Consider the following 18,049-nt stretch of genomic DNA (forward strand, 5'->3'; position numbering starts at 1 on the left):
CTGCACGGTACAGCAAACAGCTTAGGAGCACAGAGACAGGTCCTCCTCAAGAGCACAGGGTGGACAAACGATGCAGCTCCCCAAGCCCTGGGCTCCTCTTCTGGAACACATCGCACTGTTTAAACTGGAGCTCCGGTGATCAGCACAAAGCTGACTATCAGAAAGGCTGTGAGAAATAAAGTCCTTTGTCTCTAGCCCAGGACTCTCATTTCTTCTATCACTTTCCTCTTCGAAAAACACAGGCAAATTCGTTAGCTCGCAAGTAAGGCAAAATCTTAAGCCTTTCATAGATCTTAACAAACACTGTTATATTCCTGATCTCCAACTCCCACAGCAACACTGCAGTGTAGATTTCACTAATTCTGTTATAGATGAGAATGGCGAACTTCCAAATTAAGGAAGTTGGCGCTATATGTTTTATATTAAAGATTTCTTTATTTTTATCAGAAAGGAAAATTTAAAGGAGATACAGAGAGAAAGATTCTCCATCTACTGGTTCACTCCCCAAGTGGCCGCAACAGCCAAGAGCTTCTGAGTCTACTACGCAGGTGCAGGGTCCCAAGGCTTGGGACCGTCCTCTCTTGCTTTCCCAGGCCACAAGCAGGGAGCTGGATGGGGAGCGGAGCAGCCAGGATAAGAACCGGCGCCCATATGGGATCCTGGTGCATGCAAGGTGAGGATATAGCCACTGAGCCATTGTGCCACGTGCAAGCTAGTTGGCATTAAGCCACTTCAGTGGCAAATCTGTGTCTGCATGTAAAGCCCAGAATCTTTCCACCACTACAAAAAAACAACGAACAAATTTACCTTAAGTCTTGTATGTCTTCTAAGTTTCTATGTACAATATCAGCTATTTCTCCCATTAATGGACTTAAATATAAATGCTGATCCGCTAGGCAAGTAGAAAATTTTGACAATACATTAATGTCAAACCTATTAAAGAAACATAAAGATAATTACTATTTACTTTTACTAGAATACATAATATACAGTTACAAAATTCTAACACATTACTAACTTAGAGTCAAAATTTCTAAAATGTCAATTATTTACTATTACACAACACATGGCAACTGTTAACAAATCAAATACTAAAGAAATCATTCAAAATTCTTTAAATTAGTTATCAGTTTCTTGAAGTAAAAGAACAATTTTGGATCCAGATTGCTTATTAATAAACAAAAATAAAACTGTTACTACAACAGTGGTCTGAAAAACTTCCTAATTTTTCTATAAGTAACCCAATTTCTTCAACAAGTAAAATGGCAGGACAAATGGGAGGGGAGTTACCACAGAATTTATATTTTGAACTCAATAAAAGACAAGCCTAGGGAAGATCATAGAAGCATAAAATATTGAGGGCCCAGGGCAGTAGCCTAGTGGCTAAAGTCCTTGCCTTGAATGCGCCAGGATCCCATATGACTGCCAGTTCTAATGGTTCTAATCCCGGTTGCCCTGCTTCCCATCCAGCTCCTTGCTTGTGGCCTGGGAAAGCAGTAGAGGATGGCCCAAAGCCTTGGGACTCTGCTCCCATGCTGGGGACCCTGCTCCTGACTCCTGGCTTCGGATTGGCCCAGCTGCAGCCATTGCTGGCACTTGGGGCATGAACCAGCAGAGGGAGAATCTACCTTTCCTTCTCTCTCTAGATTTGCCTTTCCAATAAAACCAATACAATCTTAAAAAAACAGATACACAAAAAATAAAACTTCCATTGTCTATAAGCTCTGATCTTGCCTTGCCGTGAAAATGGAGTAACAGATACATTGCCACAGGTGCTCCTAGACAGTTACACAGAGCCTTTTTTTTTTTTTTTTAAGAGTTACCAAGAAAGGAAGACACAGAGATGGAGCTGCTCCATCTGCTGGTTCACGTCCCAAGCCTGGCAGCAGTTGTCCTTTCTTTTCTTGAAAAATTTCCCTGTGTAAACCCTGTAAGGATCACCCCGATCCGAGGTGAGAAACCCAGAGCACTTGCCTTTCCAGCCTTCTCCAGGCCTCTATGACCAGGGCTTCAACCAGTGCGTCATGGGCCTCCACCGCAAACCTCAGGAGAAACAGCACAAATGATCTACTCAGGAACATTTTTCACAACCATTAAAAAACACAAGCAGAATTGCAAAAAAAAAGTGAATGTCAAGTGCTCTAGCTGCTATGAAGGCAGTCCGTATTCCTGGCTTGCTTCTATCTCAGTACGTCAATGTTGTAAGTACAGTCAGTAAACATTCTGTTTCATCCCATGCATTCTTTTATTATCTTTTTTTTTTTTAATTTTATGATCTAATTCCATAGACTCTGGGATTTCCCTTACTCCCTCCCGCTGCCACTTATTTTTCCTATATTATCACAATAGCATAGTCCTTCCCAAACAGTTCTAAGTCCATCATTCTGCTATTTAAGTGTATCCTGACATTGTAGGTATGGACAATGGCAGGGAGTCCAGCATTCTATTGTCAAGATATATCCAACAGTTTCACTGGGAGTCAATGTTTCATTTGGAAGCAGAGATTCTTATTGTATTGTATCTTCACATCTGGATATGACAGTCCCTACTACACAGTTACATTCCCTTAAAATGAAAAGCCATAAAACAAAATCAACAACAGGGCCCGGCGGCGTGGTCTAGCGGCTAAAGTCCTCCCCTTGAAAGCCCCGGGATCCCATATGGGCGCCGGTTCTAATCCTGGCAGCTCCACTTCCCATCCAGCTCCCTGCTTGTGGCCTGGGAAAGCAGTGGAGGACGGCCCAATGCATTGGGACACTGCACCTGCGTGGGAGACCCGGAAGAGGTTCCAGGTTCCCGGCTTCGGATCGGCACGCACCGGCCCGTTGCGGCTCACTTGGGGAGTGAGTCATCGGACGGAAGATCTTCCTCTCTGTCTCTCCTCCTCTATGTATATCTGGCTGTAATAAAATGAATAAATCTTTAAAAAAAAAAAAATCAACAACAGAAAGTAGGCTTACAAACTTACAACGCCATGAAGTTAAACAACATGCTCAACTTAACAAGCATGTTACTGAATGACCAATGTGTTGCTGAAGAAATGAAAAATACCAAAAACCTTCTTGCATTTTTATCTTCTATCCTTTAATCTGCTCATCATAATACTGTCTTAACGAACAATCAAAATGTTCAACTATAAAGGATGTTGAAAATATGTACATGTATTATTATGTCCTTATCATAAGAATATAATACAGGAGAAAGTTTATAGAAAAAATACTAATAGTCAGCAAGTCAGTATTACTTGATCTTGGTCATTAAGTATTTCTTTCAGGTACCTCAGAGTCTGAGGAAGATCACTAAAAAAGGTGAAATAATCCTTTTTTAAGATCAATCCCCTAACCCTACCCTACAAAAACAGGGAGGAGGGGGCAAGAGCTGGCACTATGGCTCAACATGCTAATCCTTCAGCTTCAAACACCAGCGTCTCATATAGGTGTCTGTTCACATCCGGACTGCTCCACTTCCCTTCCAACAATCTGCTTGTGGCCTGGGAAAGCAGTAAAGGATGGCCCAAAGCTTTGTGACGCTGTATCCCTGTGGGAGACCCAGAAGAAGCTTCTGGCTCCTGGCTTCGGATCGGCTCAGCTCTAGCCTTTGCAGCCACTTGGAGTGAATCAGTGAATGGAAGATCTTTTTCTGTCTTTCCTTCTCTCCACAAATCTGATCTGGCTTGCCAATAAAAATAAATGTAAAAAAAAAAAAAGCATCCTCCAAACACTTTTGTTTTAAGATTTATTTTTGGAAAGACAGAACAGGGCCCGGCAGCATGGTCAAGTGTAACAGAGTCCTTGCCTTGAATGCGCCAGGATCCCATATGGGAGCCGGTTCTAATCCCGGCAGCTCCACTTCCCAGCCAGCTCCCTGCTTGTGGCCTGGGAGGGCAGTTGAGGACGGCCCAAAGCCTTGGGATCCTGCACCTGTGTGGGAGACCCAGAAGAGGTTCCCGATTCCCAGCTTCAGATCATCACAGCACCAGCCATTGCGGTCACTTGGGGAGTGAATCATCAGATGGAAGATTTTCCTCTGTGTCTCTCTTCCTCTCTGCATATCTGACTTTGTAATAAAAGTAAATAAATTTTAAAAAACAAACAAAAAAAGACAGATCAAATCTATAAAGAGAAGAGGAGACAGAAAAACAGAGAAAAAAAATCTTCATTTACTGGTTTATTCTCCAAATGGCCGCAAAGTTGGAGCTGAGCTGATCTGAAGACAGGAGCCAGGAACCTCCTCCAGATCTCCCATGCAGGTGTAGGGTCACAAGGCTTTAGCCATCCTCCACCGCTTCCTCAGGCCTAAACAGGGAGCTGGATGGGAAGTGGAGCAGTCAGACACAAACTGGCACCTGCATGGATTCCTGGAGCTTAAGGTGAAGATTCAGCCATTGAGCCATCACACCAGGTGCCCACCTCTTAACATCTTCAAAACACAAAACTATTAGGAAAACTAATTACTTTAGGGGGGGGAAACACTGCTTTTCATTTTATGCAAGGTTTTTAAGAACACTTTAAAAATCCAAACTATAACTATTTCCATAAAATCTACAAGTGAATTACTTACTGTTGTGTGATATATAACACATCTACCAGGGTATCATCATCCATTAATTTGATTTTGTTTATAGTTAAACTATGAAGAGAAGGGAATTGGGGATGGTCTCTAATACACCTAATATCTTTTAACAAGTCAGTCTTCTGCTTTTGAAGCTGCCAAAGTGTATTAAATGCATATCCCACTTGCTTTTCTGAAAGCGTGCTTTTGTTTCTCTCAACAAGATCAAATACTTGCTCTTCGCTTGCGCACTTGTCCATTTGGCTAATTAACGGTTCACAGCTGAAGGGTCGAAACTGAAATACTCTCCAGGAGAACGAACAAATGACTCTCAGACGAAGCATATTGATAATCAGTGAGTCTAGCCAAAAAGGGTATCTTTCCTTATACATCCAAAACCATCTGCAACAGTAGTCAGTGCAGTACTCTGGTGTGGCACACTTCATGTAGTTTGCTTCCGTTAAGATGATTTAATCCACTCCAACATGCAGCTTCTGGAAAACAATTGGTTCAACATAGTCATGCTTATACCATTAACATCAAATTAGCTTTAAAACTCAAAGAAAAAATTTTTTTCTGCATGGAGTCTTTCTTCTTTGACTGAACCAACTAGCAGAATTGGATGCAGACTCAACCAGGATAGCAGTGAAAGGGCCGTGCCAAGAGCCCACACCCCACATTTGAGTCCCTGGGTACGCATTTCCACCTCGGGCTCCTGATTCCAGCTTTTTGCTAATGTGGACCCTGAGAGGGATGACTCACATGACCGGCTTCCTGCCACCCACATGGGAGACCTGGCTTCAGCCTTGGCGCCTACCATGTTGGACCTTTACGGAGTGAACCAGCTCTTTTAGCCTCTCTGCCTTTCAAAAGAAAAAAAAAAAGCTGATCTAATATTTACATAAAGGCTTCCAGTTTGACCATAAAATTAAAAAGAAAACAGTCAAACTCAGGACAGCTGTTGGGGCACAGCAGGATTAGCTGCTGCTCTGGATGCCCTCATTCCATATGCAAGTACCCATTCCCGCCACGGCTACTCCAACTCTGAGCCCTCTTCTTGCGACTACATCTAGGAAGAGAGCAGATCATGGTCCACGTATTCAGGTGCTGCAACCTACACAGCAGATTCAGATGAAGTTGTTGGCTCCTCATGCAGGTCAGGTTATTGCAGATATTTGGGGAGTGAACTAGTGGGTGGAAGACCTCTGTAAATAATTTTTTTAAATATTTTTTTGTTGTTGGCAAGTCACATTTACAGAGTGAAAGAGAGACACAAAGATAGAGCTTCCATCTGCTGGTTCACTCCCCAAGTGGCCACAACAGCTGGAGCTGAGCCCAATCTGAAGCCAGGAGCCAGGAGCTTCTGGGTCTCTCATGTGGGTGCAGGATTCCAAGGCTTTGGGCCATCCTCGACTGCTTTTCCAGGCCACAAGCAGATTGTTGGAAGGGAAGTGGAGCAGTCAGGATATGAACCGGCACCCATATGTGACCCAGGTTGTGCAAGGTGAGGACTTCAGCCACTAGGCTATTGCGAGGGCCACTGTAAATAAATCTTAAAATAATAACAACAAAAGGCATCAAAACTATCTTTCTAGATAAAAGTAAAATTGTTCGAAATAAATACATCAGTTTCAAAGTATTTAAAAAGAAGAATGAGGGGTTGGTGACGTGTCGTACAGGCTAAGCTATCACCTTCAGCACGAGTATCTGCTGGGTCAAGTCCTGGCTGCTCCACTTCTGTCGCAATTCTCTGCTTACGGTCTGGGGAAAACAGTAGAGGATGGCTCAAGCATTTGGGTCTCTGCACCAGGGGATGTGAAAGAAATTCAGGCTCCTGGTTTTGGATAAGCTCAGTTACAGTCATTGCAACCATCTATGGAGTGAACCAACGAATGGAAGATTTCTCTCTCTCTGTCACTCCTTCTCTCTCTGTAGCTCTGCCTTTAAAATAAAAAACAGGACTTGTTGCAGCAGCCTAGTTGCTAACGTCCTTGCCTTGCATGAGCCGGGATCACATACGTGCACCAGTTCTAATCCCGGCAGCTCCACTTCCCATCCAGCTCCCTGCTTGTGGCCTGGGAAAGCAGTGGAGGACGGCCCAAAGCCTTGGGACCCTGCACCCGTGTGGGAGACCCGGAAGAGGCTCCTGGTTTCGGAATGGCTCAGTTCCAGCCGTTGTGACCACTTGCAGGGAATGAAAGAGCAAGTGAAAGGTCTTTCTGTCTCTCCTTCTCTTTGTAAATTTGCCTTTCCAATAAAAATTTTAAAATAAAAAAAAAAAACTCACTAAATTCTCTCAACCAGCATTTAAGGTAGACACTGTCATTTCTATTTTACAGATAAGGAAAAATGGCTTCGAAAACTGGTCTAGCGCCAGGGAAGGAAGGACTATAACTCTGTTCTTTCCACTCCAACAGTCTCATGTTAACAAAGTAACGTGTGGTTACCGCATCACTAAAGATAAGCCTCATATTCCTCTCTACGGCTAAATTGATCTAGAAAACACGATGCCACAATACTGGTTATTTGGTGGTAATCAGCACAGCATTCTGAACCAAACTGACCCGGAATATACACCTTCACAAGAAGCCCTGCACAAAGCAAGGGTATCCGCAAGACCCCCACACTGCAAGGCAAGGCAACTCCAGAGCTAGAACACCGAGGAGTCGCGTCCCCAATCTCTGCCCTGACTGACCTAGCCGCATTTAAGGAGACTTAAAGCGAGAGGGCCCCAGGAGGTGCAGGTGGGCACGGTTTGCACGAAACAGGTATGCTCGCGCCCGCTGCACAGTAGAGGGGAACAAGCGCGTGCGAGCCTTCTCCACAGTCTTGGTACACAGCAGGCTCAGCCCTGCGCCAGTCCCCGGACTCCCGGGGCCCACCGCCGAGGCACTCGCCTCCGTTAAGGAACCCTGCGTCCCCAGCCCTAAAGCCGAACGCTGTAAGGGTGCAAAGCCCCTGCTACCTGGCCCTAGACTTCCCTGCAAGTTCCTCCTTCCCACGCCGGCAACTTTGTGTGAGAAACCTGGAATAGCAACCAGTGACGGTTACGGCCCCTTCCCAGCCAGGCAATGGCAGGCTCCGTTTTGTCTCGCTCACCCGCGGCATTCCAGGGGTGTTCGTCTTTTCTTGAGAGATACATCCTCTCCCGGGCCACAGTCGGTCCCCAAACCAGGAAAAAATGCCGGCTGAGATCGGCGTGGGACGCAAGACAAGCACTACATATCCCAAGGGGCGCAGCAGCGAGGGCCGCAGCACATACGTCGCATGCGCGTTTTTGTGGGCATTCTGGGCTTTGTAGTTCTTTCCTTGAGAGGGGCTCTCGGGGTGTGTAGCTTAAAACCAAGAAAGAAGGTATACGTGTTACTTTACGATTTGCTGCTGTTTTGAGAGGCGAGAGACACATCTAAGTCACTGGTTCACTCCGTAAATACCCCAAGTGACCTGCACCCGACTACCCAAGCCAGGACCAGAACTGAATCCAAATCTTCTACACGTATGGCAAAAATACAACTACTGGAGTCATAATCTGCCACCTTCCAGGGGGTGCTTTAGTAGGAAGACGAAATTGCACTTTGCTATGAGATGCAGGTGTCTTATTCCCGGACCAAACACCTCCCTTCTCTCCACTATTTTTAAGTTTTGCGGGTTTTTCCCCCTCTAGTTTTTGGAGGAATAGAGAAAATTAAAATATTATTTAGAAAATGTAAACAGAGAAAAAGACATGTAGATTTTTAAATTATTTTCTTTTTTATATACAGATTTATTTATTTGTATAGGAAACACTGAATCACACAAAGAGAGACAGAGAAAAATGTCTTCCATCTGCTGGTTTATGCCCCAAATGGTTGCAACAGCTGAAGCTGATCCAATCTGAAGCCAGGAGCCAAGAGCTTCTTCACTCCAACCTGAGTGTACAATTCTAAGGCTTTGGGCCGCCCTCCACTGCTTTTCTAGGCCACAAGCAGGGAGCTGGATGGGAAGCGGACATCAACCAGCATGCATATGAGATCCCACCACATGGATTTAGCCACTGAGCCATTGCACCAGGCCCTTTTATTTTCTTTTTAAAGATTTAATTTTTGTTATTGGAAAGGCAGATTTACAGAGAGGAGAGACAAAGATCTCCCATCTGCTGGTTTACTTCCATCCACTGGTTGACTTCTTTCAGCTGCAACAACTGGAGCTGAGCCAGTCTGAAACTAGGAAACAGGGGCTCCTTCTGAGTCTCCCACGGGGGTACAGCGTCCAAAGACATTGGGCGTTCTTCCTCTGCTTTCTGAAGCCATAAGCAGGAAGCTAGAAGAGAACTGCAGGGAGCTGGATGAGAAGTCAGGACATAAACAGACACCTATATGCGATGCTGGTGCTTGAAAGTGAAGGATTAGCCTGTCGAGCCATGGTTCCAGCCCCTCAAAACACTAATATTCAGTATATGCATTTGTATTGTGAACAGGTGTCAGTTCTCTTCAGTCTTTTTTTTTTTTAAAGATTTATTTTATTTTTATTACAAAGTCAGATATATTGAGAGGAGGTGAGACAGAGAGGAAATGGAGCTGCCGGGATTAGAACCAGCAGCCATATGGGATCAAGGCAAGGACCTTAGCCACTAGGCCACGCTGCTGAGCCCTCTCTTCAGTCTTTTAAAAAAAGTTTTACTGAGATACAATGTACATAGCATGCAATTTGCTCACTTAAAGAGTATAATTCTGGGGGTGGGTACAATAGCTCAATTTGCTAATCCTCCACCTCCAAGTACCAGGAACCTACATGGGCTGGTTCCTGTTCCAGCCACTCCACTTCCCATCAAGCACCCTGCTATAGCCTGGGAAAGTAGTGGAGAATGGCATCTGCATGAGAGACTTAGAAGAAGCTCTTGGCTTCAGATTGGCTCAACTATAGAATGTGGAAATTTTGAGAGTGAACCAACAGATTGAAGATCTTTCTCTCTGTCTCTCATTCTCTCTGTAAAATCTGCCTTTCCAATAAAAATAAATACATCTTTAAAAAAAAAGTGTGTGGGCCCGTCACAACAGCCCAGCAACTAATGTCCTTGCCTTGCACATGCCGGGATCCCACATGGACACCAGTTCTAATCCCAGCAGCCCCGCTTCACATCCAGTTCTCTGCTTGAGGCCTGGGAAAGCAGTCAAGGATGGCCCAAAGCCTTGGGACCCTGCACCCATGTGGGATACCTGGAAGAGGTTCCTGGTTCCTGGCTTCAGATTGGCTCAGCTCCAGCTGCTGTGGCCACTTGGGGAGTGGATCAGCAGATGGAAGAGCTTCCTCTCTGTCTCTCCTCCTCTCTGTATATCTGCCTTTCCAATAAAAATAAATAAATATTTTTTAAAAAGTGTGTAATTCTGGAGCTGGCATTGTAGCACAATGGATTAAGCTAACATTTGTGACACTGGTTGGATGCAAGAGAGATCATTTCAGATAAGTCTAGGATGTATTAAGGAGTCCTTATTAATCAAGATTAGTGATGGCAGTGTCCACTAGAAATTAGCAAATGAGAAGTTCACATGGCAATCCAGTCTGAATCAAAACCCTGACAGGAACAAATGGTCATTACCATGAAGTCTGTCTGTTAGACTGAAGACCTATGTTCCAGCTTCCCCCAGCAATGTAAGTTATCCTAAGAGACATGCAGCAATCACCCTAGGCACACTTACAAAGCTGCAGACATTCAGCTTTTCCTAGCTTCTCTGTCCTCATTTCATTACTGCCAGGCCTCACCTCTCCTGGAACTCTGGAAAGTACACAAATTAGAAACACAAAGTGTCTTAGCATTCACATCTTCACTGACTTATCCAAGTAGTCGACAGAGGTTGAGAAATACAGACAGGGGCCATGACAAAGAGCTACCTGTGCTTAGAATCTGTCCACAGGAAGCCAGAGAGCAAGCAGGCACTGGAAAGGTCAAATGTCAGAATACACAAGTGATGGGAGCACTCCACCAAGAGAGAGAGCCCCTCCTTATCATCCACCTTTATGGGAGCTTGAGAGGAAAGTAGTGATGCAACAATGTGATACTGCCTCCTGTCAGGTTCCAGGTGATCAAAGATGAGCATCATTTGACTCACTAGGTGGGCAGAAAGGATTATATGGGTAAGTGAGGCATGGTTTCCAAGTTTGTGATCTTGAATGATCTTGAGCTGGCTGCCTAAAACCACAACAGCACCAGCATCCCACCAGGGTGCCAATTTTTGTATCAACAGCTCCATTTCCAGTCCAGCTCCCTACTGCTGACACTGGGAAGGCAGCAGAAGATGATCCACGTACACTGGTCTCTGCTGCCCCTGTGGGAGATCCAGATGGAGTTCCTGCTCCTGGATTTAGCTTGGACCAACCCTGACAGTTTTTAGCAGTTTAGGGAATGAACCAGTGGATGATAAACCACTTTTGCCTATCGTTCTGGCTTGCAATTAAGTCAAATAAATGTTAACCAAAAAAAGTGCAATTTATGAGGGCAGCTGATGTTGTGTGTCACAGTAGTTCATGACACTGCCTGGGATGCCTGCCTGAGTGCTTGGGTTCAATTTCCAATCAGCTTTTTTTTTTTAAGATTTATTTATTTTTTTATTACAAAGTCAGATATACAGAGAGGAGGAGAGAGAGGAAGATCTTCCATCCGATGATTCACTCCCCAAGTGACCGCAACGGCCGGTGCTGCGCCGATCCAAAGCCAGGAGCCAGGAGCCTGGAGCAACTTCTGGGTCTCCCACGTGGGTGCAGGGTCCCAAGACATTGGGGTGTCCTCGATTGCTTTCCCAGGCCACAAGTAGGGAGCTGGCTGGGAAGTGGAGCTGCCGGGATTAGAACCAGTGTTCATATGGGATCCCGGTGCGTTCAAGGCGAGGACTTTAGCCACTAGGCCACGTCGCCGGTCCCTCCAGTCAGCTTTTGATTCAGCTTTCTGCTAATGTGTACCATAGGAGGTATATATAGGAAGTTCACTCAGATACATGGATCCCTGTTAACCACAAGCAAGACAAGGATGGAGGTGCTGGCTCCTCACTTCTACCTGGTCCAATTCTAGGTATAGATGTCATTTCGGAAGTGACCCCTCAAATGAAGGAATTATCTGCTTCTTTCTCTCCCTCAAATAAGAAAATTTAATTACTTAAAAAAAAATGTAAAGCTTCTTTCAACAGTCTCCTAAACTCTGACCATTTAAAATTTATACTAAAACTAGCACGGAACTGCACCAAAATTATAGCACAGTGAGTAAGGCCACTGTCTGCAAGACCTGCATCACAAAAGGAAGGGGTTCCTGTGCTGGCTGCTCTACTTCCAATGCAGTTTCCTGCTGACGGTTTGGGAAAACAAGCAGAACATGGCCTCCAAGTGTCGGAGTCCCTGTCATCCACTTGGGAAACCCAGATGCAGCTCCTGGCTCCTGGTTCTGCCTGGCCCACAGCACCGGCACTGCTGCCATCTGAGGAATTAACCAGCTAATCAAAGATCTCTCTCCACGTCTCCTCCCTAGAACTCTTCCAAAATAAATAAATAAATCCTTTTAACAATGTTTACTATGGGCTGGCACAATGACTCCACTTGCTAATCCTCTGCCTTTCAGCATGTGTGGCATCCCATATGGCTGCTCCATTCCCATCTACCTCCCTGCTTATGGCCTTGGAAAGCAACAGAAGATGACTCAAGTCCTAGGGATCCTGTATCCACATGGGAGACCAAGAACCTCCTGGTTCCTGGCTTCAATTTGGCTCAGAAGCAGCTGTTGCAGCCATTTGGGGAGTCAACTAGAAAATAGAAGACCTTTACTCTGTGTCTACCTCTCTCTGTAAATGTGTCTTTCCAAATAAAAATAAAATAAATTAATTAATAAATATTTTTAAAAATGCACGGTGGTCTAGCGGCTAAAGTCCTCGCCTTGAACACGCTGGGATCCCATATGGGCGCTGGTTCTAATCCCGGCAGCCCTGCTTCCCATCCAGCTCCCTGCTTGTGGCCTGGGAAAGCAGTCTAACACGGCCCAAAGCCTTGGGACCCTGCACCCGTGTGAGAGACCTGAAAGAAGTTGCTCCAGGCTCCTGGCTTCACATTGGCCCAGCTCCGGCCATTATAGCTGCTTGGGGAGTGAATCATCAGATAGAGGATCTTCCTCTCTCTCTCCTTCTCTCTGTATATCTGACTTTCCAATAAAAATTAAGTAAATCTTAAAAAAAAATTAAATGAATAAAGTATTATTTCACTAATAATTACTATCAATTATTTTAACACACCCCAAAATGTTAATTATAATAGTAATGATATATAGTATATCCTCAAAAGTGAATGCATATCTATGAAAAGGGAATATATACCAATATAATAGCAATTCCTCTTGTACACAGCCTTTAGTATAAGTTAAATCCCAGGAAATTAATCATTACAGAAAACATTTCTGCAGATAGACGTGCAAGAAACAAAAAGAAACCAATGCTCACAGAAATTCACCTTAAAAAAAAAACTTTTGGAAAAGTACCCAAGAAAACCAAAACCTTGTATTGTAAAAGTAGGACCCAGCCTCCCATTTGCCACCATGAGTCCAAGGTGTCCTTGCCTGCTCTTTATCAGAGGAATTCACTGAACTGAGAGAGCTGCACAGCTGGTCCCATAGGCATCTAATCATGGAACTCAAGAAGTCATTTGCTTCTCCAATAGTTAAAACCTTGTTAGTCAATGCATTCCAAGTGCAGGCAGAGAAATCCCAGGCCTGGGGAACTTACACAGAACCTCCCTTACCCCAGAACAATGGAACCCTATTGGCCATCATGAATTTCCTAAAAAGCACAGCATTGCTAACAACTAGGAACTTGGGCACAAGTTGATCAAGCACTCCTTAGTAAGCAATTGCTGCTTGGCTTTTGGCTATCTGCTTTGCAATACCATTTTTCCTCTACCTCAATGGTTTTCCGCACATCGGGTGAGCTGACTCAAGTTGGAAGGTTCTAGAGCAATATCTCCAACTAATTTGGGGTGTTGCTTAACAACAACGGTATTGCAGATTTACTCTTGCCACTGCAATGTAAATTTACAACACCCCAAATTATAATAATAATGATATATAGTATATCCTCAAAAGTGAATGCATATCTATGAAAAGGGAATATATACCAATATAATAGCTGAATAGCTATTATAATAACTGAATAGCTGTGCTATTCAGTTTCATTGCTACATTAAATTCTTCAAACCCCTCACATGCATCGCGTGCTCACACGCTTTTTAAACTAGTTTACCTGACAGGATGAGACACTTACATTCTGTGTATGTGTAGAGCAGGTGTTATAAAATTCTTCCATTATTTGATTCACTCTTGGAAATGCCAACAAAGTGTGGGCCAGGCCAAAGTTAGGAGCCAGGAACGCGAGTTGAGTCTCCTGAGTGGGTATCAGCAGATGAAGTACTGGGTCCATCATTGGTTGCCTTTCAGGAGCATTAGCAGGCAGCTGGATTCAAAATGGAAAGGCTGAGCAGTGGGTGTTGCAAATTAGGGGCTACAGCCCCTCAGAGCTTAGATTCTTTCATACAATAACCATTTAACCCCCTTAGGTATTCCCCACAGGGGGAAGACCATTGCCCCACAGCTGGTTAAACTGCTGCTTGGGATGCCAGCATCCCGTATTAAAATGTTAATTCCAGACCTCCCAACTCCCTGCCAATGAGCCTGGGGGGCAGCAGAAGATGGCTTAAATACTTGGAATCTTGGGAGAAAAGGATGGTGTTCCATGGTCCTGGCTTTCTGCAAGTCCAGCCCTGGCAACTGAAGGCATTTGAGCCAGCGGATGGAAGTTTTCTCGCATGTGCTTGCTTTCAAGTAGATGAAAATAAATATTTAAACAGAAATCACAATCCTTAATATATATGTACAAAAAAGCACCAACAAAAACCTAATTTCTCTCAGGATAGCTGTTCCCCTCAAAGTAGTCGTGATGAAGTCCAAGAGAAACTAAGCACACTTACCCATCAAAATAACTGAATGATGACATATAGTTCCCCTAAGCTGCACGGGATTTGCAATTTTAAAACGCTGTTTAGCAGACAGTGAGTATGAAGGAGTGGGACTTTCCCTGAGTGACTCCATCTGTGAAGCAAGCATAATAACCTCCATCATCAAACACAACATTAATAATTACATTTTGTCTGTTACAGTCTAGAATTTCTCTTCTAGTCTTTACTAAAAACTGAAGTGGAAGTTCCCTGAAGGGAGGTTTCCCTTCCCGGGGGCCCGACAGTCTTACGAAATATTTATTAAAAGAAGCACTTTGTTTCCGAACAATACGGCATTCGGAGGGTTAAAACCATTCTGTGTCAACTCATTTAGGAAGGATAAAATTACACAGAAACCAGGCATCCAAAACGCCCCACATCTTATATTCTCTAGGGAGGGAGTGGCGACACCCACGCAGGGACGTCAGCAGATGTCGTCATGCCATCTTGACGTGCTTCCTGCGCGACGCTTCCCCTCCACGCCGGGACTGGGCTGTGGGGGGAGGGAGGCGGTTAGTGGGCTTTAGCGCCTTTTCTGGCGGCGGTAGATTTGAAGCGCTTTTAAGGACCCGTCCCGGGAAAAGGAAACTCCCGGTGCAGGTAAAATAGCGCGCAGCCCGTGTGGTTTGGGTGGGCGTCATTTGCTGCAGCCCCGGGTCCTAAAGCGGGAAGGGCTGGGAGGAAGAGGGGCGGAGCCGGCGCGGGAGGCCGGGCCGACTTAACCGTCTTTGCCTCGAGGTGTACAGGCTGTTTGGGTGCGGAGGGAGCCTGCTCGGGACGCCGCGTTGCTGGCCCGGCTGCCGGAGCGTCCGCCCAGGGCCTGCAGCCGAGCCTGGCCGGCCGGGGCAACGTCGCTGCTCCCCCAGCCCCCGCCCTCCCTGACGCATTCTGCCGCACCAGCTGTAACATGGCGGCGACGGCCTGAGCCCCGGGGAGCTGGGTGGGTGCTGGATGCTTCCACATCGCGAGGTAGGTGGGAGGCTTGCCGGGGAAGAGGGGGTACACCCTCGACTTGCTGTCAGGTTGGGGTGGGAGAGAGTGGCGGGCCGAGATCCTGAATCCCTGGGAACAAGGTTTTTCTCATGCTCCGACCAGGACGGCAAGTGTCGTGGATACTCCAGGTCACTCTGCGAGGCGTTTTCGTAACCCCCCATAACCAGGTCCTTAACCCTCGCCTCTCGTGAAGTTCTGCGGTGTCCCGGAGCTGTGAGCCGCGCCAGGCCTTTAGGAGGAGATACTTGGCAGGAGAAAGCTCTGTATGCTCAGTGTGCTGATTTGGCCTGGCTTGAGCCTTCTTAAGGGGCAGCGTTAGAAGTCTTGTCTTGCAAGGAGACTCCAGGTTTTTCTTTTTGGTGGGGGAAACATTATAAAAAGCACCGCTGGTGCATTGATTTTTATTTCTTCCCCTGAGAGTGCATTCTGTGCGGTACGTCGTTTTTTGGAACAGTGGTCACTCCTAAGGTGCAGTGCACAGTGTTTGGGAAATGTGCGAGACCGTGGCAAAAACCGGAAGTGGGAAAAATATATATATAACATATGCCTGTGTCAATGTGCGTTGCAATTTGGTAAAGAAGGCTGAACAGCAAGCTACTTGATGACGGAGGCAGTGGAAGTGAACATTTTGTGAAGTTTTGAGGTCGGACCATCAAGTTCACTTTAGCACCTCCCCTCCCTTTTTAATTTTAACACATTTAGGGTGCGATGATTTCTGCAGCAAGTTCCATGCTTACTTGTAAGCAGTTTGTTGTACATGGCTTTGACGACTTTCTAATTGTCGACACCGTGGGATCTTGCCGGCTCTTGTCTGGGACCCTGCTGGAGTGATGTGCCCTTGAATCGCTGCAGCTGCTTCTTCAGGCTGGGCTGTCAGCGTGCACGTGTTTAAAGGGCTGCGATTGGACAGTTTGGGAGTTGTGGCTCAGGCACCTGTGTTAAGCTTCACTTGGTTTATGTGTAGAATGATAGTCTAACTTCCAGCTGTCATTAGCTGTGGGCTTCCAAAAGAGATGTTTAGTTTGTTTAGGAAAAAAAACACTGCATGAAGTCAGCTTTTGGTGACAGTTAACTAGTTCTGTGAGGGAAGTAGCATTCTTTGTATCTTGACTTTTGGAAAGCCTGGTCTTGTGTGTGTGTGGTCTTGTGGTGAGAGTGACCTGTTTCAAAAGTATCAAAAGGTCTTTGTCCTTTTGATACTTTGGTCTACAACACGTCTGCAGTTGTTTAGTAGTTGCTGCCCCTTTCAGGAAATATATGTTGATTTTTACCTTCTTACTCCTTTTCACGTTGATTATCTCAGCAAAATTATGGCATTGTCTATTTTTACTATTCCATTCTGATAACGGTGTGTTGACATCGTAGTAAGAATCTGTAAGTTAAGTCACTGGAGGAGTTTGTTGCACACATCTTTTTGTTAGATTGTGATAATGTATGCTTTTTTTTTTTAAGATTTATTTTTTATTACAAAGTCAGATATACAGAGAGGAGGAGAGACAGAGAAGAAGATCTTCCATCCGAAGATTCACTCCCCAAGTGAGCCGCAATGGGCCGATGTGCGCCGATCTGATGCCAGAAACCCGGAACCTCTTCCAGGTCTCCCATGCGGGTGCAGGGTCCCAAAGCTTTGGGCCATCCTCGACTGCTCTCCCAGGCCACAAGCAGGGAGCTGGATGGGAAGTGGAGCTGCCGGGATTAGAAGCAGCACCCATAAGGGATCCCTGCGCGTTCAAGGCCACTAGGCCATGCCGCCGGGTCCCAGGAAAACTTTTGAGCTTTGTTTTAGAGTGGTGGCTTAAAATGATCACAAACTTCCCCTTGAAATTTAACTCTGCAATAATTATAAATGGGAACATCAATCTTTGTTATGGAAATGATTGTTTTAAAATCCTAAGAAATTTCTTAACTCTTTATTTTTTTTATTGTTTTTTTAAAAGATTTATTTGTTTTTATTGGAAAGTCAGATATACAGAGAGGAGGAGTGCAGAGAGGGAAAGCTTCCATCTGATGGTTCACTCCCCAAGTGGCCGCAGCAGCTGGAGCTGAGCAGATCCAAAGTCAGGAGCCTCTTCCAGGTCTCCCACACGGGTGCAGGGTCCCAAAGCTTTGGGCCATCTTCTCCTGCTTTCCCAGACCACAGGGAGGGAGCTGGTGGGAAGCAGGGCTGCTGGGATTGGAACAGGTGCCCATTTGGGATCTCAGCATTCAAGGCAAGGACTTTAACCACTATGCTAATGCGCCGGGCCAATAACTCGTTTTTTGTTGTTGTTGTTTATTTGCTTTTAAAAGGTGAAGCATATTTATTTTTTATTTTTTATTTTATTTTTTTTAAAGATTCATTCATTTCACTACAAAGTCAGATATACAGAGAGGAGGAGAGACAGAGAGGAAGATCCTCCATCCAATGACTCACTCCCCAAGTGAGCCGCAACGGGCCGGTGCACGCCGATCCCACGCCGGGAACCAGGAACCTCCCCCGGGCCTCCCACACGGGTGCAGAGTCCCACAG

General features: G+C 45.4%; 2 protein-coding genes across 4 annotated transcripts in view; one reads left to right on the top strand and one right to left on the bottom strand.

The window, feature by feature from the left end:
- The window catches only part of FASTKD1 (FAST kinase domains 1), a 46,522-nt gene extending 31,643 nt beyond the window's left edge, over window positions 1-14,879 (bottom strand). Inside the window, exons 1-4 of one of the 2 annotated variants that reach the window (XM_058664598.1) lie at window positions 14,521-14,879; window positions 4,561-5,045; window positions 1,975-2,043; window positions 808-933 (exon numbers count right to left, since the gene is read on the bottom strand). In XM_058664598.1, coding sequence (XP_058520581.1) covers window positions 808-933; window positions 1,975-2,043; window positions 4,561-4,997 — 632 coding nt within the window. In that variant the 5' untranslated portion in view covers window positions 4,998-5,045; window positions 14,521-14,879. Of the gene's footprint in view, window positions 1-807; window positions 934-1,974; window positions 2,044-4,560; window positions 5,046-7,650; window positions 7,756-14,520 lie in introns of those variants that run through there. The other variant, XM_058664599.1, reaches the window with a different exon arrangement.
- Window positions 14,880-15,011: 132 nt separating this feature from the next.
- PPIG (peptidylprolyl isomerase G) overlaps window positions 15,012-18,049 on the top strand; it is a 52,821-nt gene continuing 49,783 nt past the window's right edge. The window contains exon 1 of one of the 2 annotated variants that reach the window (XM_058664600.1): window positions 15,012-15,147. The gene's annotated coding sequence lies outside the window, so the exon portion shown is untranslated. Of the gene's footprint in view, window positions 15,148-15,220; window positions 15,517-18,049 lie in introns of those variants that run through there. The other variant, XM_058664601.1, reaches the window with a different exon arrangement.

Source organism: Ochotona princeps, chromosome 5 (assembly GCF_030435755.1).
Source record: "Ochotona princeps isolate mOchPri1 chromosome 5, mOchPri1.hap1, whole genome shotgun sequence".
In the NCBI taxonomy this organism is placed as follows: Eukaryota; Metazoa; Chordata; class Mammalia; order Lagomorpha; family Ochotonidae; genus Ochotona; species Ochotona princeps.